The sequence below is a fragment of the Ornithodoros turicata genome, chromosome 2 (assembly GCF_037126465.1).
Source record: "Ornithodoros turicata isolate Travis chromosome 2, ASM3712646v1, whole genome shotgun sequence".
NCBI lineage: Eukaryota > Metazoa > Arthropoda > Arachnida > Ixodida > Argasidae > Ornithodoros > Ornithodoros turicata.
The window spans coordinates 63,808,656-63,823,095 of NC_088202.1; the positions used below are offsets into that span (position 1 = coordinate 63,808,656).

Below are 14,440 nucleotides of genomic sequence, written 5' to 3' on the forward strand. Positions count from 1 at the left end.
ATTTTTTTTACTATTAAGCACTAACGATTTCGTCTAACAACCCACATCAGTCGCATGTGGGCCATCCACCGTGGCATCCAATGAACCCCTGTTGACCCCAGCGAGCCATCATACTTCCCCGCAGAAAGGATATTTAAAGAATCAACCCCAATGCATGCACGGCTGTACAAACAAGACTGTTTTATTTGGCAACCAACATAAGGATCAAGTTTACACACACTAGAAATTTTCGATGAGCCACAGCACACATATCAAAACTAGGTATAATTACTGTATATCAAAGAACACTTCTGATTAAAGAGGGTATTCTTAATCAATATGATCACAATCAAAATTGCAACCTTTATTATAACAAGTCTGAGATTCCTACACGTGACCACCATCATTGCGACAGAAATCACAATACTAACAATTTTCCATGGCCAACATTATCGTAGTGGGGTTTCAATTTCATTTAACATTACTAACGCTGATAGATCTAAGGAATTCATCAAATTTCGAGCACAACAGAGAAGCTAAACTGCACATGCTTTGCTCAGATCCTCTAGAACACAATTTTTAATTTTAAAAAGTTTCTTATTTAGTGACATTACAAGTGCTGATAGATGCAAGAAAGTAATCGAATTTTGAGCAGAACAGAGGAGACACATCTAAACCACCCAAACTGGCGCCTTCTCCAACACGTAAAGAACAGATACATGTGGGGAAGTAATCTATCAACTGAAGTACCAGTACCATAATGTTAATTAAACTCATCCTCCCGACCTAAGCTAAGTGAACTCTCAGAACAATTTTGATTGTAACAAACATGCACTGCAAAGGTATACCAAGGGCCCGAAACTCGCGAGTTCCTTTCAAGGATAAGGTGAGGGGCTTTATGCGTTTCACGTCATCGGACGTCAGAAAACGTCATAAATTGAACGTCATGGAGACATTCAGTGGCTAGTGCTTCCTGACTGGTTCCCATGAGGATGAATTCGTTTTCTGAGCGATGATTGGCCGTTTTCAAATTTGTTCGCGAGCGCTCAAACAGGCGACAGCGCAGCGGCTGTGCCGGCTGGAACGGGCGTCCACAGAGTCGCCGGCGTCCGTCTCAGTCGGCTCGTGTTATGTAGCGGTTGGTTTGCTTTATGAGTTCTGATTTTTCCTGTTTAAAAACGCAAGCTGTATCATGTGAGTGTCCTCGAACAGTCACAGCTGCCAAGGAAGATGCCTGCGCAACATTTCTGCTCTGCTTCTTGGTGTAGAAACGATTCGAGAGTCCGAACGCCTCGTACCCGATACTAGGTCAAACGGTCGACAGGTAAGTTATTTGTTATTGCTTGTTGCCTTACAACACCGCATTCACTTCGTGTATTGTGAATGGGCAGCTCAACAGCCATTGTAAATCGGGACCGAAATACGCTGTGACCGAGACAGACAGCGTAGCTTTGCAGTCACGATGGTAGACTATATTGCTTTTCGTGAAACAATATCATCTTCATGTTATGATTAAATACCCGCTCACGTCGTACAGTCTAAAGGTATGACGCTACTGTAAGTCTGATTCTCGGTGATTTCGCTCGACAAGTTTCGTCCGACGTTGACTCAGTAGCTGTTCTGTACGTAGCTCCAAAGCCAAGTTTGTCAGGATATTCGGCCTGAATATATCATTGTGAAGTAGCGCAATAAAAGATATTTTTTGTACTAAGCTCGCTCATCACACCCAATGGCTGCGAGCTTCTCACAACCCTACCATAATCGTTCTTATTTGTCGCATTCAATAGCACCTTTATTCTTTCTGTTTACATTGCAACTCTCACATGCGTAGCTGTATATCTTATACTAATTTTCATCTTACAGCCACCGAGCTCCAGCCCGCAGTAGCAGTCTTTGCCAGAGGCAGTCCGACATCGTCAGGATTCTTCAAGCGAATTCCGGAGCAATATTGATGTCATGTTGTTTTCGTTACCTCAGACATGCTGTGTCGTCTTGCTTGCATAACCGTATGTCACACAATAAAATACTTAATGTGACAAAAACAGCCAGGGCTCCGTGGTTTTCCTGTAACTCCCACTGCATTCGGGCAAACGCGAAACAAAAAACAGTGAAAGGAAGAAAAATGGAACAACAAAAGAAGACAGGGAGCAAAGGAGAGAGGAGCAAAGCAGTAAGAGAGAAACGGGGGACACGTCATTTACATCATTGGCGATATAATAATAAAAAAAAAAATAGGGTGGCTAGTCCTCAGTCATTGGTCCAGCTCCGGAGATCACGTGAGTTTTCCGCTACAATAGATTTATACTACAGCTTCGCGCCCCTGGGTATACTTTGTGTTATGAATCCATTGGAGGTATCCACACTAACACACAGAAAATATACATGGAAGAGTGGCAAACCAAGGTGAGCTCCCAACGCAGCTGATTTCCCGCACTTTCTTCAGAACAGGCGAGGGACCCGCTTCTTTCTATACAGCCAAAGCGAAGACACATCGAAACTGTGCATGCCACAGCAGAGAAGACACATCTAAACCACCCATACCAGCACATTCTCCAACATACAAACAACTGATACATGTAGGGAAATAATCTATCAACTGAAGCACTATAATATTAGTTAAAATCATTCTAACAACCAAACACTACAAAGCTTACTTTGTTTTATGAATTTATTGGAGGTACCCACTGTAACATACAGAAAATATACATGAAAGAATAAACAAAGGCGAGCTATCCAAAAGCAGTAATCGCTTTTTCCTTCTTTCCTCAAAACGGACAACACTCTCACACACTCTCTGTCTACAACCAAACCGACGTTTTTTCTCAAGGCCGACTGCCGTGAAGGAGTCAAATAGCATTTCCAAGTTTACACATAGGCCATATTTTTGTTATACTAATTGAACAATTACTGCAGGTAGGTGTAACGGAATAATTATTCTACGCTTGTATTACTTGAATCTGAAGAGAAGAACATATAGATAGATAGAGAAAGCACAGAGAGTCAACAATTATCATTATTCAATGAACCAATCTATCAAAAAGAGGAACAATTAAAACAACTAATATTACAAATTTAATAAAATTACTTCCAATTTGTTATGATAGCCATGATATCTTTGCAACAGAAATTTCTACATCCAGTGGCCAGACCAACCATGAAGATACAACAAAACACAAGTAATGTGCAATGCAGTGCAGTGCAATGAAATGAAATCTGAAATGAAGATTACGATAAAAGTTTTGTACTGAGGAACCAAACAATCATCAGACACAGCTCAGAAATCCATTTTTACATCCTGTATACATAATAGCTAGTTGAGGCTTTCCTAACACAGAGAATATTCGACTCTAGATCAGTATTTTTTATTAATATCAATCGAGGGAACACCTGAAAGAGAAAGAAACCAACAATTGTTTTTTTCACAACAGGGACGTGCCATACTACATTTCTAAGCAGCGACATGAGTGCACTATGGATGAGTGAAACATATCTACAGAGGACGAACTAGGGGATTCAACACGAAATACTCGAACAATAAACTGAGAGAGGGCACCCTTTCCAGCCAAGGACCATAAACTTCCCCCTCCTGTCAAGGGAGAAGCAAGGCGTTTACGACTTCAACGCACGCAGGGTGCGGGGTCTCGTACACAGAAGCATTGAAAGCGTCCATTTGCATCTTACAGGAAATCGCGTCCATTTTTCTAGATCAGTTTTCATAATTCTCAATTCATAAAGATTGGGTGATCTTACAAGCATGACATGGGAGAAACACAATTTTTAATTAAATTCTAAGCCCGATAGCACCTGGAAGAAGAGGTGAATGTCAATTTGAACGATTCAGGAAGCGCTGTCGAAGCATCAGTAAGGCCACCAAATTTAAACCACTAAAATGCGCACACGCCTTAATTAAGTGTAGAGGCACACTGGAAAACTGAAATTGCTCTACAAAGGGAACATCATCGAAAAGATGGACGGATTTCGCACACGTAAGCATAAGTTGTGGGAAGATATGATAAAAACATGTTTTTAAAAAGAACCTCGAAACAATTCCCTTATCGCAGCTCTTTGATATGTCATATACATGGTCCTACCGGGAGATATGGGAGAAATTACACAATTGAAGGTACAAGCAAGTGTGTGCCAAGTCTACAATCGTTACAGAAATATCTTCACAACAAGATTAAAAGGAGCACTGGAATTGATGGTGGAGTTTTTGGGGTCAGCTAACAAAGAACTGAAGTACTCGAACATCAGACGTAGTAGGCATCGTTGCAAATGATGTTGCATTCATCAAGAAAGCAGTCACATCAAATTACCACACTTGAGTGGTGTATATCGGATGATTCATTATGGATTTGTTGAAATTACATATCTCTATTGAATGATGTCCAATTAGCAGAAATTTAGTAGTGTGATACAACGTCTGATGTCCCGTCATTTATTGAAGCTCAACGACCATATACTGTGGTAGACCATTGGACAATTTTCACCTAATACGCTCTTGCACGCCCTTCAAGATCCTATATACGAAAAAAGGGAAACATAAATATGAGATTGTGCAAGTTCGTGGCAACCAAATACAAGTTACTAAAGCACTACAAGTACTGTGAAGCCATATCACCTGTATTAATCAACTCTAGATTCAAGCGGCCAATCAGAAGGAACTACAAGATAATGGATTCCCAATTCATCAGTCATCAAGACAAAGACAGCAAAACTGTGTAGATTTTTTGTCAAAGTTGTCGTATACTTTTGGAAATTTAGCGTATAAAGGAAGACAGATAAAATGGATGATAGGGTAGAGTTCGAAATAAACTATATTAAAAATGTATTTTCATAATCGCGGGGAAATATTATTTTGCATTCGACATATTACAGACATCTCACAGACACATCTATTTATTGAAACAGTTCTAGGAGAAGTCTTTGAAACTGGAGGCTGCCACACATCAGTAAGTATTTAAATAAAATTTGACCAGAATTTGCAATTTACGAACATAGTTGCAGAGAGTGTCATTTTCGCAATATGCAAGCTTTAGCTAGCTGAGCAATACTTATCGACACACGAAGATGTTGGTAGTGGAAAATTGTTAGTGTTGTGATTTCTGTCGCAGTCATGTATAGGAATCTCAGACTTGTTATAATAAAGGTTGTAATTTTGATTGTAATCATATTGATTAAGAATATCTTCTTTAATTAGAAGTGTTCCTTGATATACAGTCTCAATTCCTTATTATGACGCTCGTTAATACGACATCGTCACTTTGTGACCGGTTTTCTAGGGAACCGTTCTTTCCCCATAGAAGCACCATGTAACTCACCCTCGTTATTATGACAACTCGTTAATCCGACTGTGACCGAAATTTTGAGGACGGACCAAGGAGTACACGTGTATTCTGCCCTCGTTATTATTACCACCGACTGTTGGCCTCGTCGACCATGAACAAAGTTTGGAGAACGAACGGCGGAAAACCCCGGTGTTCTGTCCCAATTGTGACCACCGGCCTTTGATCCTGCGGCTTTTGTGATCCACCAAGAATATCAGTGGCCCCGTGTGACGCATGTGTGGACAATGTCGTACAAAGCACACCCCGGTCTTCAGAATTCGTTAGTGAGTCATAGTCTTGCACCAAAAGCAGCGCTTAAAAGGCCAGGACGTTCACCACTGCGTTTATCGTGCATACAGGCAACGCGATGAGCATGGCTGGAAACAGAGACAGTGGAGAGCTTGCAAATTGAAAGTGCAACAAAACAGACAGTTCTGACGGATTTCTTTCGCCAATAAATTGTAAATCAGCAACTGAATCGTCTTCATTTTAGTACAACATGTAGCAGTAGATCCACACAGGTGTGTGTCTGTGTGGGAGGGGGCGTTTTTTCCGTGTGTTTCTCGTTAATATGACAATTTCGCTTTATGACCAAAATCGGCGGGAACGGACTTGGTCATATTAACGAGTTTCGACTGTACAGTAATTATACATAGTTTTGATATGTTTGCTGCAGCTCATCAAAAATTTATAGTGTGTGTAAAATTGATCCTTATGTTGGTTGCCAAATAAAATAGTCTTGTTTGTACAGCAGCGCATGCATTGGGGTTGATTCTTTAAATATCCTTTCTGTGGGGAAATTCCGTGTTAGCGCCGCGAAGCAGCTGTGGCTATGAGCAGCGTACAGATTAAGAGAGAACAGCAGGAGGGACAGGGGTATAGGGGTGTTAGTATGCGTCCTAGGCCAACTTCAAGGTGAACTGTGCCAACATTCGTCTGGAGAGTATTTGTAATACCTCAGACAGCACGCCCAGTGGTAGGATTCGAACCCACTACCTCCCAGTCTTCAGCACGACTTTGGCTACCACCAACGAGCGGGACGCCTTATACTGTTCGGCCACAGCGCTGGTGCTCGAAATTCGAATAATTCCTTACATCTATCAACATTTGTCATTTCACATTCAATTAAAACCCCACTACGATAATGATCCCTTGATATATAGAATAATTATTGCTAGTTTTGATATGAGTGCTCTGGCTCATCGAAAATTTTAGTGTGTGTAAATTTGATCCTTATGTTGGTTGCCAAATAAAATAGTTTTGTTTGTACAGCCCTGCATGCATTGGGGTTGATTCTTTCATATATCCTTTCTGTGGGGAAGTGTGATGGCTCGCTGTGGTCAACAGGGGTTGATTGATGCCACGGTGGGTGGTTCACATGTGACTGTTGTGGGTTGTTTGATGAAATCGTTAGTAAGAGCAATTTCTATTGTGTCGTGTCTCTTTTTCTTGTGCGAAGGTTTTTCAGATTTTTTTTCTGCTTCATCTGATTGGCATTAGGCACAATTCCCAGCACCATTGGCTTTAATTGACATTAATAAAATATACACCCATGTATAAACATGTATGTCTATTGCTTGCATGCCTCGTTCGGGATGTAACGCATGTGGAACTGTCTGGAGAGGGAATAAGATGGGCAGGCAAATGTATGTTTGAACACAAGAAGGAAACGCGCGGCCCCTCGGAGTCTCTTGGTCATAACTCTGTTCCTATTTCGGGGGGTACACTAACTCTCTTCCTAGCCCTACTACTAGTGGCGACACTAATTTAATCACAAAAAGGCGTACGCACCGCACTTTCCGCAAATCAGGATTGATAACGGTATCATTCTGTGCAATGGTTGGCCTTCCCCGTACTGTGTGGTGAGGTTCTGTTTAATAGTCTAGGAGCCGTTTTGAGACCGCCCGGACGTTCCTGAAGGGGATGCTTCGGTCTACGAGTGACATGATACGTGGAGCGCCCGCGAAGGTCGGTTGCATGCGAATGTATACCATCCGCCGTGACAAACTCAAATTCCCTTCCCATAGGGAAGTTCCTCCAAGCTTGAGAACCCCTGCACAAGCGATTATGTCTTAAACTTCAATTACGACGCCTTCTTTCAGCACCATCGCCACCGCTGAACTTACGAGTGGATGAGATAGAGGAGAGAGCAATACGGGTTACCTGGGATGCTCCCGAAACACCGAATGGTCCCATCGACGGCTACGCCAGACGAATCTGCTGGGGAGAGCAGCACTGCGATTCAAGCGGGGCAACAGACTGTAAAATGGAATCTGACACATACGACAAAAGTGCAGCGCACTTTACTGGCCTCAAGCCCCTCATGTACTACGGCGTCACCCTCCGCGCTTTCAACGTGGTCGGCAAGCGCGAGAAACTGTACAGCCCCCGAACCAAGCTCTGCGTGAGGTTTCCTCCGCCACGTAAGTTTATTTTTGATGGTCTGTAAGGTGTCTGTATAACAACTTTATTTTGTGATTACAATTGGGGAGTTTCATCGCTGGGGCATTACTCTACCAGATGGAGTATAGAGAGTACCTGTACAGATTTCAGTCATTTCTCCAGACCCCCTACACACCCCTGACACACCCCAAATGTTCAGTGACACCCCCTAACTTTTCCACCTGTGTACCCCCTACAGGGGGTGCCCTTGCGGTTTTAGCTTTACGCACATGACGGTAATGATATGTTAAGTTGTAATGACGTAACTATAATAATGGCCCCCTCACAATTTTTTTCGAACACCCTGTTGTGTTGTGTTGTATGAGTGAAGTGAAGGAAGACGATTTGCTGGCTAGGCTCGAGCGCGACGTGGCAAGAACATTCTAGTTCGGGCAACGACGAAGAAGGATCATTTTGTATAGGCTCTGGAATAAAGGGTTACGATACCACATATTGGCACAGTCGAAGCTCAACGCTGAACCGCTGCGATGAATTTGCATCCTCCACCACAGTTTCTACCAGTTCCTGGTAAGCCGTCAATGGGAGGAATGGTACTCACTCTTCGAAACTTACCTTACGGCTTGCGGCGGTGACTCTCTCCATTCTAAGAACATTCTAGTTCGGGCAACGACGAAGAAGGATCATTTTGTATAGGCTCTGGAATAAAGGGTTACGATACCACATATTGGCACAGTCGAAGCTCAACGCTGAACCGCTGCGATGAATTTGCATCCTCCACCACAGTTTCTACCAGTTCCTGGTAAGCCGTCAATGGGAGGAATGGTACTCACTCTTCGAAACTTACCTTACGGCTTGCGGCGGTGACTCTCTCCCCAGTGAACGCAAAGTTTCTATCCTGCTAAACTGTCTTGGCGCGGAAGGCCAAAAGCAGTATTGTCACTTGCCGGATATTTCTGTTCAGAGGAGTACGGGATCGGCTACAACTTCGCCTCAGCCTGATGCCGCGTCTGCTGGAGATACTGCTCCTCCTCAGGATCCTTACGTCGTTGCGGTCATAAAGCTAAGGACTCGTTTCACGACGAGCGTCAACAGAACTGCCGAACGCTACAAATTTCGTTCGCGGGCTCAGTTTGCTGAAGAAACTGTGGACGAATATGTCTCTGCTCTCACGGAACTCACTTCCACCTGTAGCTTTGGGAGCCTCACAGAAGAAATGATCTGCGATCAATTTGTTGAGAAAACTGATCGAAGGGAGATACGGGATCGTCTCCTCTTGGAGCCTTCCCTGACCTTGGACTCTGCCTTGTTAATTGGAAGGCAAGTCGAACAGGCCATACGAGAATCGGCTTTGCTGTCGAGTCCAGTTCATTCTTCGCAAGTAGCAGCAATACGAAAGAATGATTCCACTCCAGTGAAGACCAAGTGCTTCAGATGTGGATCGGCGAAACACAAGGCAAACAATCCCTCTTGCCCTGCCAAGGACAAAATATGCCGCAAGTGCCGCAAGAAGGGCCACTTCGAATCCGTCTGCCGCTCAAGTACGAAGCAACGGAAGATGGTGCGCGAGCTCGACGCCTCAGCATTTGCCGTCACATCTGCAACACCTTCAGCAATCTTCTGACAAGTTGAGGTCGACCATATTCTGCTGAGGATGTTAGTCGACACAGGATCGTCAGTCTCCTTGCTGCCCATTACTTTATACAAGCAGTATTTCAAGCACCTGCCGCTCGAACATTCTGCAGTTAAGCTCAAGTCCTATTCGCATGAAGTTATTCCTGTCCATGGAACGTTCATAGCTTTGGTGAGCTTCGCCAAACGTTCGAAAGCCTGCACTTTCTACGTCGTAAAGTCTGGAACTCCAATCTTGGGTATTGACGCCCTTCATGCACTGGATATCAAGTTGGATGTCGCACAGCTGAGATGCTCTCGCGTACAAGCTGAGTCAGACGACAGCATGGAATGTACTGTCCCAGATCAGTTTCCACGTCTATTTGCCGACGGGTTAGGACTTGCAAGAGGGTTCTCTCATAAAGTTACTGTCAAGACTTCAGTGATTCCTGTGCAGCAGAAACTGCGACAGCTGCCATTAGAAGTCCGACAGAAGGTATCCGAGGAACTGCAAAACTTAGAGCAAGCGGACATCATCGAGCGGGTTGACGCGTCCGAATGGGTGTCTCCCATCGTCGTCGTCTGGAAAAGGACCGGAGAACTGCGCTTATGCGTCGATCTACGGAAACCAAACGAAGCAATCATTGTGGACAGCCATCCACTTCCGCACGTAGACAATCTGTTTCACAAGTTAGCTGGTGCTCATTTCTACTCGAAATTGGACCTTTCGTCTGCGTATCATCAACTGCAGTTGGCCGAAGAAAGCAGGAACCTTACCGCTTTCATCACTCACGAGGGTCTTTTCCGCTACAAGAGGGTTTGCTTTGGCCTGGCCTCGGCGGCAGCAGCTTTCCAGAAAATGTTATCTACTGTCTTAAAGGGTTGTGAAGGAACAATTCACTACCTGGACGACATTCTTGTCTTTGGGAAAAACCGCAGGGATCATGACAACAATCTCCGCATGGTTCTCCAGCGGCTAGAATGCTCACTGTTACGTCTCAACAAGAAGAAATGCATATTTGGCGTTCAGGAAGTACAGTTCTTGGGCCACAGGATAGTTAACGGCACGTTGAGGCCATCGCAGGATACGTTGGAAGCCATTATTGAGGCACCAAGTCCGCAGACCGTATCAGCACTTCGTTCGTTTCTGGGCCTTGCAAGTTATTACTTGAAGTTTATTCCGCATTTTTCTTCTGTGACAGAGCCGCTACTTCGGAACGGTGTCCCGTTCACTTGGACTTCTGAGCAGCAAGATGCTCTCAAAAGTGTCAAGTTACTTATGAGGGACTGCATCCCGTTAGCGCTTTTTGATTCGTCCTTGCCCACGGTCGCTACGACTGACGCCTCCAATTGCGGGCTTGGCGCCGTTCTTCAACAGCAACATCCTGAAGGGCTCAGAACAGTATGCTTCGCATCAAGATCCTTGTCTTCTACGGAAGAGGCCTACTCTACAGGCGAAAAAGAAGCTCTCGCATGCCTCTGGGCCTGCGAGAAATGACACATCTACTTATTTGGAAGGCGGTTCCTTCTGCGGACCGACCATCAAGCGCTTGTTACATTGCTGTCGACTCAGGGCTACGGACGTCAACCAATGAGGATTGCCAGATGGGCTGCACGGTTGTTGCAATACAATTACGAAATTCAGTACAAGAAGGGGCAGGACAACGCGGTGTCCGACGCACTATCGCGCATGCCACTGAGCAACACCGAGAAAGCACCCTGCGCCTCACCCGACGAATCAGAGTTGGTTTGTTACGTTCAGCAACTCCAACTGTCTCCACTGACACTATCTGAGCTACAGGATAGCACGGGTAACGACCCCGTAATGACTAACCTCCTGAAACTCTGCACTACTTCTTGGCCGTCGGCGGCAAGGGAGGACAAAAACCTTGCACCTTACTATTGCGTCCGGGAAGAGCTTTCTACGATCCAGGGTATCGTCACCAGAGGAGAAAAAGTAGTACCTCCTACAGCACTCCGGAAGCGAATCATCAGTCTGGGTCATGAATCACACCCAGAAATAGTACGTACGAAGCAACGGATTCGCATGCGCTACTGGTGGCCAAAGATGGACTTGGAGATAGAAGAATACGTTCGAGCTTGCCATATTTGCAGCACGGCGGATAAAACAGCCGTTACAAGACATGCGCCGCTGCAACCCGTACCGTTTCCTTCCGGACCCTGGATACAAGTTGGAATCGACCTGTTGGACCCTTCAGCAACTTACCGTCAGGATGCCGTTTCGCCATCACTGCCGTAGACTATTACAGCAAATGGCCTGAGGTCAAAATGACGCCAAATGTCACGACGGATACAGTAATCGCATTTCTCCGCCAACTTTTCGCAAGGGAAGGGTATCCAGACATCATCGTCTCTGATCACGGCAGTCAATTCCAATCACATGCATTTAAGTCTTGTCTACAAGACAGAGGCATCCAGCATCGCCAGTCTTCGCTTTACTACCCTCAGTCCAATGGACAAATAGAACGATTCAACAGGGTGCTGAAGGACTTCATACTTCTTAGCGCTTCAGAACAAGGCACCATACTTCGTGACTTGCCGGAGTTTCTCGGCATTTATAGGAGCACACCGCATGCTGCTACACAGCTTTCGCCTGCAGAATTGCTACATTTGGGAGGTTACATTTGTTGAATTGGGGGGCGTATGAGGACGCGGCTGGACGTCGTGGGATTTCCTTGCCTTGAGGGTAACATCATTGAAGAAATGACCAAGCTGCGGACGAGGGTCAAAGACTATCAAAAGCGTATGAAGCAGAACTTCGACTCACGAAACAGGGTTAAGCAGCCAGCGTTCGAAGGTGGCGATTTCGTCAGGGTTAGACTCCCGGGAAGCCAGCCCAAAAGTTCATCGTCATTTAGTTCTCCACTGCGCATTCAGGAGAAAGTGGGCCCGGCGACATACAGGACGAGCGATGGACGAACGTGGAATGCTTCACGGTTGTCCGCCTCCCGGCCGACTCCGTCTGGTTCAACGGATCCAGCCGGTTCATCAGGTCAGCTCACACCCACGGTGTATCCCAGGAACGAAGACAGTCACGCTGCCAGTCCTCCACCTCGGCGCTCTCAACGAAATCGTCGTCCACCCGAGCGTTACCCATTGTAAATATTTTAAAAGGGGGGACATATGTTGTGTTGTGTTGTATGAGTGAAGTGAAGGAAGACGATTTGCTGGCTAGGCTCGAGCGCGACGTGGCAAGAACATTCTAGTTCGGGCAACGACGAAGGATCATTTTGTATAGGCTCTGGAATAAAGGGTTACGATACCACATACCCCTCCAGGCTTGGAATTCTGGATAAAAAACTGATTAGATTCGCTTACCCCATTCCTATTCTGCACGTTCCCTGGATGAATTTTCGTTCCTGTGCTCAGCACTGTAGAGACACAAACGCTCACCGATGTTCAGCGCTGTTCGCGGTTTATAATTCTGTCGTTCTGCCTTCTGGCACGGCGAGACTGTTGGCGAACACAATTCCTCAACTAATAATCGCGATTGCGCGGGATGTCTGCGGTGGCATAAGTCACAGCCCTGGCTCAAAACGAAAACACATAGTGGCTCTTCCAGGATTATTTAGGATGCCTAAGATAATCGTGATCGTGTTATCAGCGGCAACGAAGAAGCAGACAGAGCCGCATTGAGCGCCCATCAGCGCCCACCAATGATGTCGTCGGGCGACCGAAGATACCTCCTCTCGACACTCACCGGTCCCAAGATGCAGGCTCAGTGGGAACACGACATAGCTCACTCCCTTCTCTCTGATGTAGACCCGACGCTTTCTCTCGTCCTTCCTCCGCGACTACCGCGCCACTTAACTGCTCTCTTCCACCGCATGAGGCTCAACGTTGCCTTTACACCTGCCTTTCAACACCGTCTCGGCTCCACCTCGTCTTCCCTCTGCCCCACTTGTGGAGTACACGGCGACCTCAGCCACGTCATCCTGGCTTGTGGGCAGTACCACCACGAGCGTGCCCTAATGGAAGTCTCTATGCAACGCATTGACAAGCGTGGCCGTTCAACCTAGCGAAGGTCCTCGGTCCGTGGTCGAACGCAGCCCACCAGACGCAGGGCCTTCGTCTTCTGGCGGAGTACTTGTTCTCCACCGGTCTGGCGACGGCTCTTTGAAAGCCCCCATCATCATCATCCCTTCATCCTCTCCCAACGTGAAACAGGGCAGTGTACCGCCTTAGCGGCGGTGAATCGCCCACCCCATCACCATCCATTGTATGTGCGTGTGTCGTGCAAAAGACTTCAGAAAAATACGAAGACAGTTGTTTGTGATTAGATTTTATAGCGAGCGGCTTCTCTAAGGCGTCTTAGCCATCAGCAGCTTACAGTGTTCGACGTGCTGGGGCGGAGGGAGGGGGGAGGTTCGTCACACAAGCTTTTGCTGCCCGCGCGTCCATGTCGGTGATTTATTAACCCCCTCCCACGCACCACACACATTTGGCGACTCCCCCGGTCTGTGTTTCCTGTGCACCACTACACAGTTAAACTAGAACTTCACCACATAGCACGCTCCTAGCCAACCACCATTCCGAATGATATCATTCTGTGCCATGATTCGTTTAAAACAGGCGAAGGAGCCTATCTGGGACATGCACAATGTGTCTCAGACAGGCGCCTCCTACCATTTTCAGAAAATATGGAATCAGAGTGATATCATTCTGAATGATGGTTGGCTAGGAACGTGCTATGTGGTGAAGTTCTGTTTTAACAGCGTACAAGGGAGGCTTGTTAGTTCAGCTTTCGACGCATGGACACTCTTGAGAATGAACTGCATTCTAGCCCCTAGCCAACCATAAAGTCGGATAATATCGTTATCTGCCCTGGGGGCTTAATCACTTCCATCGTTCGCGAGCCAACGAGGGGCGGCGCTCATTAACATCAGCACGTGACGCGCGTTTTTCGTTAACGGGACAAAGGCGTAATCTCTTGCTAGCGTAACGGCCGACGGTGTCGTCTGCCTAACGAATGTGTTCACGTGCTCGCAGCCTTCATCGCCTACATGGCTCATGATCTAACGAAGCGCGAGGCACTCGGGAGCTAGAGCACGTGGTGTATGACGCGCTCTTTTCGTTAAAGTGACAGGGGCGTAATCTCTCGG

The 14,440-nt window shown here is 46.1% G+C and overlaps 1 protein-coding gene across 3 annotated transcripts in view; it reads left to right on the plus strand.

The window, feature by feature from the left end:
- The window catches only part of LOC135385496 (receptor-type tyrosine-protein phosphatase dep-1-like), a 61,365-nt gene that overhangs the window by 28,184 nt on the left and 18,741 nt on the right, over positions 1 to 14,440 (plus strand). For all 3 annotated transcript variants that reach the window (XM_064614843.1, XM_064614841.1, XM_064614842.1), the window contains one exon: positions 7,409 to 7,729. In XM_064614843.1, coding sequence (XP_064470913.1) covers positions 7,409 to 7,729 — 321 coding nt within the window. The remainder of the gene's footprint in view (positions 1 to 7,408; positions 7,730 to 14,440) is intronic.